This window comes from Dipodomys merriami, unplaced genomic scaffold, assembly GCF_024711535.1.
Source record: "Dipodomys merriami isolate MVZ:Mamm:240054 unplaced genomic scaffold, mDipMer1.0.p SCAF_14, whole genome shotgun sequence".
In the NCBI taxonomy this organism is placed as follows: domain Eukaryota; kingdom Metazoa; phylum Chordata; class Mammalia; order Rodentia; family Heteromyidae; genus Dipodomys; species Dipodomys merriami.
In genome coordinates this window covers 31818658-31832220 of record NW_027202715.1, presented here as the reverse complement: position 1 = coordinate 31832220, position 13563 = coordinate 31818658, and the positions used below count along the sequence as shown (strand labels likewise).

At 38.0% G+C, this 13563-nt stretch overlaps 1 protein-coding gene across 1 annotated transcript in view; it reads left to right on the top strand.

Annotated features, from left to right (window-relative positions):
- Window positions 1–13563, top strand: part of LOC138825777 (neutral ceramidase-like) — a 109170-nt gene that overhangs the window by 79290 nt on the left and 16317 nt on the right. The window contains exons 12-18 of the mRNA XM_070020443.1: window positions 2444–2548; window positions 2674–2755; window positions 5652–5767; window positions 6561–6655; window positions 8999–9038; window positions 9409–9504; window positions 13190–13285. Of these exons, the coding sequence (XP_069876544.1) occupies window positions 2444–2548; window positions 2674–2755; window positions 5652–5767; window positions 6561–6655; window positions 8999–9038; window positions 9409–9504; window positions 13190–13285 (630 nt within the window). The remainder of the gene's footprint in view (window positions 1–2443; window positions 2549–2673; window positions 2756–5651; window positions 5768–6560; window positions 6656–8998; window positions 9039–9408; window positions 9505–13189; window positions 13286–13563) is intronic.

The following is a 13563-nucleotide window of genomic DNA, read 5'->3' as shown; positions in this document are numbered from 1 at the left end:
GGGACATACAAAGCAGCAAAAAAAAAAAATTCATGTGGTACCTTATAAATATGTTAGAAACAATAGCAAGAAAGAAAAAAACCACTTGTGTCCTTATCTTGGGGTTCATTTCACTTACCATCATCTTATCTGACCTTTTCTGCTTGTTTCAGATATATACTAGTTATTGCAAATAAGGAACCATGGGACCTATGTTTCTTTGTGCCTGGCTTACTTCACTTAATATAAATTTTTCCAAGTCTTTCCATTTCCTAACAAATTGGGCAATGTCAATCTTCACTAGCCATACAACAGACAAGGGTCTCATAACTAAAATATACCTGGAACTTAAAAATTTTAATCCCCCAACAACAAATCCTCAAAGAAACAACTGCCCAATAAATAAGTGGGCTAAAGACTTACAGAGAAACTTCTCTGAAGAGGAAATAAGAATGGCCAATAGACACATGAAGAAATGCTCAACCTCCCTAGCCATAATAATCAAAACAACATTTAGATACCGCCTCACCACTATTAGAATGGCTATAATCAAAAAAATCTAATAACTACAGATGCTGGAGGGGATGTGGACAGAAGGGAACCTTACTGCGTTGTTGGTGGGTATTAACTTGTCCAACCACTTTGGAAACTAGTATAGAGGTTCCTCAAAAGACTCCACATAGAGCTCCCCTAGGACCCAACAATCCCACTTTTGGGCATTTACCCGAATGATCTCCTAAAATTTATCTTTCATGTTACCCTCATGTTTTCTCCCAGCTTCCATGAAGACAAATTTTTTTAAATTTTGTTTTTGTTTGGACTGATTTCTGAGGGAAAATATGAAGAAAGAGCTCTGAATGACATGTGCTTCATAGTGAAATCCCTCTATCTTAATAGCTTATTCATGCCTTTGTCGTGTGTGTGTGTGTGTGTGTGTGTGTGTGTGTGTGTGTGTGTGTGTTTAAGTAAATAATTTATTTCCAGAGTTTAAATATCCCAGGAGCAATAAAGGCAGAGCTGAAGTGCTTTAAAAACATGAGACACGAGAGTGCTTGTAGTAGACAGCAGCTAAAGTTTCTTTTTAATTAGGGTGGTATTATCAGTGGATTGTTCTAAATTAACAAATTCTATTTAGGTTGTGGGCTTGTGACACACTTTGATGTCAGAAATTTTGTTACTTTCCTAGGTCTGGGAGCCAGGAAGTTCTGTTCCAAGTTCTGCATTCTCTTCTCAGCAAAGCAAGCTTGCTCTTAATTAGGAGAGAAATGCTATAGCCAGGGTTCTGGCTACTTACCCTTAGAGCTCTTATGTGGCCATTGGAAGAGGACATGCACTAGGTGTCAGCCCATGGAACTTGCACTGATAGTTCACTTACATGTCTGAAACCCATGAACCAACAGAAACCTACCCAACTATATTGGACTATTATTTTCCACAAGATTGAAAATGCATCAGCTGGCTATATTAAGCTCTCTCTCTCTCTCTCTCTCTCTCTCTCTCTCTCTCTCTCTCTCTCTCTCTCTCTCTCTCTCTCTCTCTCTCTCTCACACACACACACACACACACACACACCCCAAAAGAGTTTGAAAGCTGATATACAATTGGGGTCTGATTTCTTTTAAAAAAATTTTTTTTATTTTTACTGGTCATGAACTCTGGGCATGGGTGCTGTCCCTCAGCTCTTCAGCTCAAGGCTAGCGCTCTACCTCTTGAGCCACAGCACCACTTCTGGCTTTTTCTGCTTATGTGGCATTGAGGAATTGAACCCAGGGCCTCATGCATGCAAGGCAAGCACTCTACCACTGAGCTACCTTTCCAGCCCTCTGATTTCTTTTAAGTAACTTGGCCCCTGGCCTGTCAAACTCAAGGATCTTGAGAAAAAAACCTTCAAAAAGAATACTACCTAAGAAGATATGCTCTCATTGGCTCAAATGAGAAGAACTTTGGCCCTCTTCTCATCTTAAATTTTCTTGGTTAGCTCTGTATGGTGGGCCATCCCTGTAATCTCTGCTATTTGGGAGGTAGAGCTGGATGGATCATCATCCCCAGCTGGCTGGAGCAAAAGTTGGACTCCACTTGAAAAACAAACTAAAATTTAAGAAAAACAAGAAACAACAACAAAATAAGATATGGCTCAAGTAGTATAGTATCAGCCTATCAAGTGCATAATTTCCTTAGCTTCCTTTCAAGTGGTATTGGTGCTATTTGTGTCACAATCTGTACAATTAGAATTTCTATTTGTGGGGCATAAACACAGATCAGCAGTTTCCTAGCCTTCAAGCTTCTGGGACACATCTGGGCTGAGTGGAGGTAGCCATGTGGACAGCAGCTATTTCAAAGCAGTCAGTGGAGCACCTCCTAGTGGAGGAATGCTTTCCAGACTGGTGCTTCCTGGGACCACAGGTGGAATTCTCTCCACCTCAGCTCATTCCTTTGGGACAGTAATCCTGCCTGGCTCTTCTAGGAACTCTATGTCTCTGCTTCCAAAGAGGTGACGGGACGCGTGGCTACGGCTCACCAGTGGGTGAACATGACCGACCTGAGCATCCAGCTCAATTCCACACACACAGTAAGCGTGGCGGAGTCGCGTGGGTCATGCCAAAAGGACAGAGCTGGGGTGATCGCTTTATTACTTTTGCTTGACTTCACTTTCTTCTTTGGCTCTTGTTTTGCTTTTAAAAATCTTTCCTTTAGGTGAAGCTATGTAAACCAGCCTTGGGCTACAGTTTTGCAGCCGGCACCATCGATGGAGTTTCAGGCCTCAATATTACACAGGGTGAGTTTTAAGCCCAGGGGATGCCTACTTCCCACATTTCAGCTTCATGTTCTCTTTGCTCATAAGGTTGAACTTCAGCTAGTGCATTCATTCTTTTTCAAGGTTTGTACGTGTCAGCTTATATCTTCCAGGAGTAGGGGTCTTTTTAACTTAGCTTTCTGCTTATTCAGATTTAATCAGAGACAAAGTCTCCTTGCATTCCATTCTGTTGATGACTTTAATGAATTTACTTAATTATTTTTAATTATTTTATAGTTATTCCTCAGTGTGTGTGTGTGTGTGTGTGTGTGTGTGTGTGTGTGTGTGTGTGTGTGTGTAAGTCCTGGAGTGTGATCTAAGGCCTGGGAACTGTTTCTATGTGTGTGTGTGTGTGTGTGTGTAAGTCCTGGAGTGTGATCTAAGGCCTGGGAACTGTTTCTGTGTGTGTGTGTGTGTGTGTGTGTGTGTGTGTGTGTGTGTGTGTGTGTAAGTCCTGGAGTGTGATCTAAGGCCTGGGAACTGTTTCTGAGGCTTTTTTTTTGGTGGTGATGTCCAAAGTTAGTGCTCTATCACTTGAGTCACAGCTCCACTCCCAGCTTTTTTGGAGGTTAATTGGAGATAAGAATCTCATGAACTGTTCTTACCCTGGCTTACCTAGAACTACAGTTTTTTAAATCTCAGAGTTCTGAATAGGTAGGATTGCAGGCATGATCCATGAGCATATGGCTTTTTATGATTATTTGAAATTGGTAGATAATCATTATACAACTTTATGGAATGCAATGTGATATCTTAGGTCCCATTTTTTTTCACACCTTGGTCAATGCTTGTTCTTATCTGACATATTGATGGCAGCCCTTCTATTAGGCGTGGAGCATATGGGTTTTAGAGTTTTCAGTCCTACCTAGCATCATATAGCAAAGTACAGGTCCTGGACACAGCATAGTGCTCACTTTCCATTGCATCCCTCAGGTGATAGGACCTGCTCCTTACCAGGGAATCTTGGGCTTTTGGCCCCAGAGTCCTTTACTGCTTCAGCTACCTGTTGCTTCAGCTTCCCATAGGACCATGTCAGACTATCTCCCCCCCCCCCACTTCTTGCTATTTATTCATTTCTTTAGTACAGGCACTGGGGCTTGAACTCTTGATTCAGGTGCTCTACCACTTGAGCCATACTTCCAGCTTTACAACAACTTATTGTGGTCATCTTCCACTCAGATACTATGAAGGACTGTCTGAGCTGGCTGTATACACCGTGAGACATAGCATTGTCTTTAGTACAGTCATTTTGTTGATTGTTAAATAAATTTGCTAGGGTTCTTTCTGTTTTTCTAACTTTCCCACATAGGTTCAAAACCATCCTTAGAAACATGAATAGTCACAGCCAAATATTAAATTCCTGGCCAAATGGATATGGTTGTATAGAGCCCTACAGTCTTCAACACTAATTTAGAGATCAGTTGAAAGTTGGCTTGCCAAGTTTTCTTTATATCACTTTTATGAAACTGAAGTTTTGGTTTGTTCTTCAGGGGATGTTTAATATAATATTGTAGATTAGTATCTTCCTGATTAGATTCTGTTTTCTCCTCTTCTGTAGGAGGGGGATTAGGAGTGTGGGTGATTTGGGTTTCATAGTTGTCATGTTAGATCAATCTTCCACTTTTTTTTAGATAGCATCTTGCTGCTATGTATTCCAGGCATGTCTCAAATTGTGGTCCTCTTGTTTCTTCTCCCTTCTGAGTACTGGAATTACAGGCATGTACCACCATGCCTACCTCTCCCTAATTTTTTCCCTCTTACTTATTTCTAATTTTATTCTACTGTGTTTGGAACACAAAATTGTATCATTTTATTTTTACCTTCTAAAATGAATTGAGTTTCATTTATACTCTGTCCTAGGTGATTTTCCATGTGCACTTGAAAATATATTTTGTTGTTGTAGGATAGAGTATTCTATTGGTTATCTGTTAGAACTAATTGGTTTCTAGTAGCATTCAAGTGTTCTATGTCTCGGCTAATCTGTCTAGTTGTTCTATTCATTATTAAATATTCCACAATAATTGATGAGTTTCCTATTTTTCCTTTTCTGTCAGTTTTATTTTATTTTTTTTCCTTGGCTGTTAGGTCCCGAAGTGTTTAAAATTGCTGTGTTTTCCTGATCATTAAAGGTTCTGAATTTTCATAGATTTTTATAGTTAAAATATTTTGTCTGACATTATACATTTGGGGCTTGCTTTTTGTTTTTACTCTATATTCATGTGGGTTTGGATGAATATTCAAGAGGAACTGTTTCAATGACACAAGCCAGACAACTGACATTACAAGCTATTCCTAACTGTAAAATAGGAAAAATGTAGCATGGCACCAGTGGCTCACACCTGTAATCCTAGCTCCTCAGGAGGATGAGATCTGAGGATCACTGGTTGAACCAGCCCAAGCAGGAGAGGCCGTGAAACTCTTTATCTCCAATTAACCACAAATAAGCCAAAAGTGGAGGTGTGCCTCAAGTGATAGAACGCTAGCCTTGAGCAAAAAAGCTCAGGAACACCATGCAGGCCTCAAGCTCAAGTCCTAGGACTGGCACAACAAAAAAAGTGATTTAGCTCTCAAATATGTTAATTAAACAAAAATGTTTTCATTTACAAAATAAACCAGGATAATAGATGTAAAATCTTGAGGATATTGAACAAAACATAGTCTATTAATTCTCTTGTATACTAATTAACTAATGATTTTTAATTTGTGACACACAGGAAATTCTTCCTCTTCTATTATTTAAACTGTTTGAATAATTGGACAACAACCTTAATAAAATCTCTGAAACCTATAGAAGGATTATTGTACAATATTTGTGTCAGTGGCCCTTCTTTTAGAGGCCTCGTCCAAGGTAGCACACTAAGTGTAACATTGTTTATAGGGACAACCAAACCAGATCCGTTTTGGGACATCCTTCGGGACCAGATCCTGGGCAGACCATCTGATGAAATAAAAGAATGTCATAAGCCAAAACCAATATTACTTCACACTGGAGAGGTAAGGCAGTTACTGGTTATCATATGAAATTAGTATATAGTTGTTTGTAAATTTGAGAACTATCAGATAATGAGTGGGAGATGCTTACTGACTGAAGAGATTTTCTTTAGTGACTCTCTCATAAAAAATTTAATATTAAAATATGCTTTTAGAAATAAAATAAAATATTCTTTTAACACTTCCTCTAGAACATGCTTTTTACCTTCTAAATATTGAAACATCATTTCAGTATTCATGAAAATGTAGATTGTTTGAATGAGCAAGATTAAAAAATGTATTTTAAAAATAGTCTACTAAAGTTCTTAGGGAAGCAGAGAGAGGAAAGGAAGACACAAATTTGAATGTGGAAAATCATAGGTTTTCTTGGAGAAACCTTGGAAAATAAAGCAAGATGTGGGAACTGTAAACTGGAAGTGCAATTAGGGTCAAGTGCTAATAGGATAAACTATTTCAAATGGTATTCATCATGTGTAAGGACAGTTATACAATGTTTTAGGGGAACACTTGGTTATTTGTTACCTATTGTTTACTCCAGAATGGCAAATCTACCCAAAAATTAATTGATATGGTCAGGTACCTATAGCATTAACATGTGAGATTCACATGTTATGATCAAGACATATTCACCCACATGACATTTAATATTATATGAAAAGTTGGAAGTAAATCCTATGGTAGGATAAAAAACATGAAAATGAGCTTCAGATAGATCTTCAAATAAAGAAATTTCGGTGATCATGTCTGTGTTCTACAGAAAGAATAATATACTTAACACATTTTTTCCTTTCATTAGCTATCCATACCTCATCCGTGGCATCCAGATATTGTTGATGTTCAGATAATTACTCTTGGGTCCTTGGCCATAGCTGCTATTCCTGGAGAATTTACGTGAGTTCTTTTTGAAACTCAGTTTAAAAATGTATTTGTTGTGTGTTCTGATTAAAAATAATTGTTATGAAGACAAGTGTATACCGATCTTTTCATCTCCTTTGGCGACTGTGACAAATATTTCTACCTTCTTTTGGTGAGGCTTATGAAGAATAAATCTTTCTATGCCTATTACTACTAGGTAACCAGAAACAAATGTGAAAATTTATGAGCTTTTCATCTTAAAGCAAAATAATGCTATGAGTTATACCAATATAGACACTTGAAATATTATGAAAATGAAGATATATAAGATGATTAGTTTAAATGTTAAAAATGTGGGAGAATGTTTAAGCCTTCTTATATCATCATATCCACTTCAGTTAATTGCAGAATCATACTTCTCAGTTCCTATATCTTGAAATTACCCTTGAATTAATTTTTCTTCAGCAAATCCTGTACATTCTACATTCTTCTCATGGTTTCTTATCATCCACCTTCTAAGCCACTACTTCTCTCGCTCAAATTATTATTTTTTATACTTTTTTATTGTAAAAATACTGTCCAGAGGTGTTACAGTTACACGAGCAAGGTAATGAGTACATTTCCTATCAAGCATTGTTACCCCCTCCTTTGTTTTTCTTCCACCATCCCTTCCTTCCCCACCTCCCCAACTACTCCCCCTGTACCCTCCGAAGTTGTAAAGCTTGTTTTCAAATAGTGTCTTGTACATCTCATTGTTACAATGGGTCAACCTGTATCCCTGTTTAAGCTTTTTGTTTTTTCCCTTCCCCTCCCCATATTAGAAAAAATGTATATACAAGACACAGGACACCAGAATCAAATACAGTGAAAACAGGGGTTATACTGTGGGGGAGGAACATACCAAAGAAACAAAAAAAATCACATAGTACATTATAAATATGTTAAAATAGTAGCAAGAAAGAAAAAACCATTTGTAGCCTTATCTTGGGGTTCATTTTGCTTAACATCATCTATATGGTCATCTGTACATAGCTTTTGACCTTTTCTGATTGTCCTAAACTTATACTAGTTATAGCAAATAAGGGAAACCATGGGACCTATGTTTCTTTGGGCCTGGCTTACTTCACTTAATATAATTTTTTCCAAGTTTTTACATTTGATCTGCTTGATTTCTTCTTTACTCCTGAATAGACTTTTTTCAGTGTATCAGCTAAATTAATTATTCTAACATAATTTTCCTAAGTTAAATAATAATACTTTTCTGCTCAGTTCCCCAATTCCACCAAGTTTTCCATCTCATTTCAGGCACAGCCTTACATTCTCACAACTTCCTACAAGTTTCCCCATGTTCTGCTCCTCAGTAAGGTCCTTGGTATGACTTTTTTCCATTTTCCACCTTGCTCACCCCTGCACCAGCCATCTTGTTAATTGTCAAGGTATTGGCTGTAAGGGAAATCCACATGCACTTCCTAAACTCACTAAGATTTTTCTTGACTAAGGGCCTTTTCACTCTGCCTGAAATGCAGTCTCTTTATGTATTTTAATTACTTGCTATGTCTTCTCTTCCTCTTTTTAAGCATTATCTTTAAATAGTTGTTCAAAAGTGTTTGGATTCAGCATGTCAGTTTGTGTGTGTGATGTGCCCCTTCTGTCATTCTTCCCCCCAAATCTATCCCACCCCTATCCATCCCTTCAAGTTTCCTAGTTCCATTTAAATATATATACATTGAATATTATGACTTTATTCACCAATGTTCCCTTCTCCATTCTGTCATCCTATTTTTTGTTTACATTTCCAATATGGGTGGCATTTCTGCCTATACTACCTAAAATAGTCTTCACGCACATTAGCACCACCACCACCATCACCACCACAATGACCAAGACCACTCCATTATTCCTGTGCTCATTGCTATCTTACTTTTACATTTATTTGTTGACTGTCCACCTCCTAATATGTAAGCTCTGTACTCTTGACTCATCATCAATTGTACAAAGTCTTTTCATGTAGCTTAAACCCAGCTGGTACACTTTCTCCTTGTCCCTCAGCTCTTATTAACATAGAATGCAGTTGATAGATTTTTGTGGAATCAGTGAATAGAAAATGAAGATGATCTTTGGTTAGTGATATCACCCTCTTATTCTGTTTTTTTTTTTCCTTTGGCCAAACTGGCGGCTGTCAGCTTTTGATTTTCCTAGAAGATAGGACAATCACTAAAAAGAAGTTAAACTTTAGCTTTGGATCATTATTAAGTCTTCTATAATTTATTGTGGTGTGATGAGCCAGGGCAGTGGTTTGGCTTTTACTAAATGTCTTTTTGAATACACCATATATCCTAACTGGCAAAACATTCATGGAATTCTTTTTATTTGACTCAGGACCATGTCTGGACGAAGATTTCGAGAGGCAGTTCAAGCAGTAAGTAAAATATGAAATAAAGTATCTACACACTTATATTTGGTGAAGAGGAAAGAATTCCTGCTCCAATTAGTCATTTGTTTCAAGAATTTCCCAAGATGACTAGAAGATGTCTTTGTTGATAGGACCATTAAAATACCCATAGACCTACTAATTTGGTTAGCAGTAATGTAGAGTTATGTTTCTGACTTTTCATAAAATACTCTTCTATATTTCTATATTCCTATGTTGTGGATTTGACCACTGAGAATATGTCATTAAGATAAATATACTAGCAATTCCCATAATTTACTTGTACCTTAAATATGACTGAGAAATAATAACTTTAAAATGAGTAATAATTTTACTAGGCTTTACTTTTTCCTCCTAGGAATTTTCATCTTACGGGATGAAGGGCATGACTGTTGTGATTGCAGGCCTGTGTAATGTGTACACACATTACATTGCCACATATGAAGAATACCAGGTAAAGTAAAACAATTCTCACTTTAAATGAATTTTACTATGGTTAAGACTACTGTGTCAAATGAGATTTTCTTGGCTTCACAATCATATTTCTGAGAGCTGAGTTTGTTTTAGGTGGTGATATAAGAGAAAGATAAGCTAGAGGTAGTTGTTTGGAGTTTTAGGTTCATAAGTTCCAGTTCAGGCCAGAATTCTAGTCTCATTGACTTCCACCATCCCTAAAAACAATGATTTTTTTTTGTCATTGCCTTAAACCTCTACAGAAGTTGGGAAAACTCTCAGGGACAGCCACCATTTATTGAATACATTATTTTTTGAGAGACTTTAAAATATAATCTCAAATGATCTCATATAGAAGTTGAGAATACTCTCCATGGCAGCCATTATCTTTTGAGCACATGATTTATTGAAAGTACTTTAAAATATAATCTTAAATAATCTTTATAGTACATCTTGAAATAGGGTATAGTTTACACATGATATAGATTAAGAAACAGTGTTCTGAGAATTTAGGATATACTGAAAACTGGTATTGTTTCTTTGTTTCTAGTCTAGAAGTAGTTCAAATGCCTTTCAACAATAGTGGTTTAACACTGAAAATTCTCTAAAGTTCCACAATGAAAACATTCTAATACAAATGCTGGCATATCCTGCACACCCATTCAGCAGCATATATCCTTGGCAAATTATACCAGCAGTGGAATCTCTGGTGTTGCCTGCTCTCTGTTTGCTTTACTGAGGGCCCACACTTAGGAAATCTTGTTTGTGTTAGTCAGCTATAAAAAAAATCACCTGATACTATCCACTGAGAAAGAAGAGAGGTTGTGCTGTCTCACATGCTTGGGAGACCCTTTGCTTTTAGATCTTGGTAAGGGTTCTGGACGGCAAATGAAGGTGTATGTGGTAGAGCAAAACTATTTGCCTAATATCCAGGAAATGAGAGGAAGAGAAAGGGGCTTAAGTCTCAGCCTCTTCTTTTAGAGTATGCTGCCACTGTCCTAATGATTTCCTATTAGGGGAAGAGGGACTTAGTAAGTTTCTGTTACCTCCAAATAGCAATTTGCTAGAGACCACGATTTTACCACATAGAACCTGTGGAGGACATTCTAGATCTGAAATATGGCACTGTTGAATAAAATGTTCCTGAGGTGAAATGGGATTGGAATAACAATATTCTCTTTCACTCTTATGTGTTATTTAGCATGTCCTTCAATTATGAATTCCAGTAATAATGCAATAAGAATATTAGCAATATTTATGACTTTGTTCCCAATAGGGGTCATAATATTTTTTTAATTTAATTTTATTTAGGGGTCATAATATTTTAATCTGACATATAGCTATTGTAGATACAGAAGTGTCTTTTATTCTTATTTTTATTAAAAATCACATTAGATCTATATCTACTCATATCCACTATTAGATCATGTTGCATGGTAGCATAGTGAAGAAGCATAAGCATTCCTATCTCACAACATTGCTATAGTCTGATAAGACTATTTCAACCTGGCTTTCTTCATCAACCTCACATATTTTTTATTTTATGCACTTAGAACAATTATCCATGGCATGAAGAGCTCATTCAAGGTTGTGCTCCTAGAAGGACTGCTATAAACTCAGTAATTAATTAGGTCAACATATACATACTATGACAGATACTCTGCTAATTACTTCCTAGGACATAGCAATAAGAATAATATACAAAATCTGTTCCTGTCCTCAAGACCCCTAGAAGCTAATGGTCTAGTGGAGAGAGAGAGAGACAGAGACAGAGACGGAGAGAGAGAGAGAGAGAGAGAGAGAGAGAGAGAGAGAGAGAGAGAGAGAGAGAGAGAGAGAGAGAGAGAGAGAGAGAATCTAACTCTTGTAGAAAGCATGGCTTAGGTGATTAAAAAAATGAGAAAGTTTTAGATTATATTGAGTATTTGAGGATGAGGACTGGTAGACATGAAGGAAGGAAGATGTGACACCTGTATGAGTTCTTTAAGACCAAGTGAGGACTAGTTGAATAAAACCTAGGAAGGTGTGTTCTCTATACAGAGGAGCACATGCAAAGGCCTAGATAGGCAGACTTTGCCCACTGATAGGCTAGAGTTAGTGCAGTACCATGTAGTAAATGTGAGGGAGACATGAGGGCTGGAGTGGGAGGCAGGGGTTCATTGAAAGGAAGAGTGTTAAGTGCAGTGCAGCAGAGCTTTGACTCAGAAAGGAAGGTACTATGCCGGGCGCTGGTGGCTCACGCCTGTAATCCTAGCTACTCAGGAGGCTGAGATCTGAGGATCGCGGTTCAAAGCCAGCCCGGGCAGGGGAGACCGTGAGACTCCTATCTCCAATAAACCACCAGAAAACCGGAAGTGGCGCTGTAGCTCAAGTGGTAGAGCGCTCGCCTTGAGCTGAAGAGCTGAGGGACAGTGCCCAGGCCCAGAGTTCAAGCCCCACAACCGACAAAAAAAAAAAAAAAAAAAAAAGAAAGGAAGGTACTAAAGAGCTGTAGTAGGATCCAAAGCAGGAGAATGCTTTGATCCCCTTTGTGATTTAGAAAGGTCTCTAGGATGGCAGTGTGGAAAATGAACTGGAAAGATGTGTATGGAGATAGAACTGATTGCAAAGTTTTAGGTAAGATGTGGGCAAGAACTGAACACTTGAAGAAAAGGTAAAGATAACAGAGACAAAAGAAAATGACATACTTGAGTGATTTCTTCTGTGCTAGTTCTGGGGCTTGAACTTGGGATCTGGGCACTCTGACCCTGAGCTTGTTTTTTTCTCAAGGCTAGTGCTCTACCACTCTGAGCCACAGTGCTATTCTCAGCTTTTTGGTAGTTAAATGGGATTTTCTTTTTGGAAAATCTTTGGAGAATAGTGGTCCAACTCCAACTTATATTTGTATTAATCCTACTCAGAAAAATAATACTCATATGGAAAATAGTATCTCTTTACTTTGCATAATGATTGTGAAAATAAAGCAATAATATGTATCACCAGACACAGATGGCTCACTTCTATAATCCTGCCAACGGTGATTTTGCATGGTGATTCTTAGATCTCAGCCTCCTAAGTAGCTAGGATTACAGGTGTAAGCCACCAATGCCTGGCCCACTTAAGAACTTTATGGAAGTGGACTGACATGATGGGTAGACCTAACAGGATATATGATGGGAAGAAAGAAGATGGTCCTCACACCAGAGAATGGAAGGATGGCATCCACTGAGATGTACAAGTCTGCAGGTGTATCTGATGCTGAGTACCCTTTTAGATTGGACGTCTTTGAAGTTCCAATGGGAAAATTCAAAAGGCTAGGAATGCAGCTGAAGAATTAACTTGGCTATATTTTACACCTCTGTGTTGGATTAAGTCTTCTTACATAGGTTACCAATAGCACCCAATTTATTCAAGAGCTACTGAAAAAACTCCTTTCCCCCTTTATTTTTCCATGTGCTCTGAGAGAAAGCATTTATATTGCAAGTAAGAGCTTTCAAATTAATGGAACAGCAATGTAAATGGCATAAGCAAAGGGAACATACTGGCTTTCATTCCTAGCTGATGGGAGCCATTTGCTTTGGCTGGTAAATGGAATTTTCACTGTCTCTTTTCACAAGTAGCACTGAAGATCATGTGAGGGTGCTTAAACCCTGTGTCTGGACTGAAATACACAGAACCAACTACACTTCACCTTGCTTTCCCTGCAGGCTCAGCGGTATGAGGGAGCGTCTACAATTTATGGGCCTCAGACTTTGTCTGCTTATCTCCACCTCTTTAAAGCCCTGGCTAAGGCTATTGCTACGGTAATCAAATTGCGTTTGTGTGTGTGGGAGGTGGTGGTGGTGTGGCTGTGTGTTTGTGTGTTTGCCTCAGTATGTGGAGGTAGAGAGGGAAGCAAGAGAAAAATCTTAGTTTCATGTGCTCAATTGCTTTGACAAGTTGTGTATTAAAGAATTGTAGGGACCCCTGCAAATGAGTTATCAATGAAAGATATGTGAAACTATATTGGTAGTAAAATACTAATTCAGTTAACACCCATTAGTGGTCGAAACCATTTTTGTATGTATGTATATTCTTATTC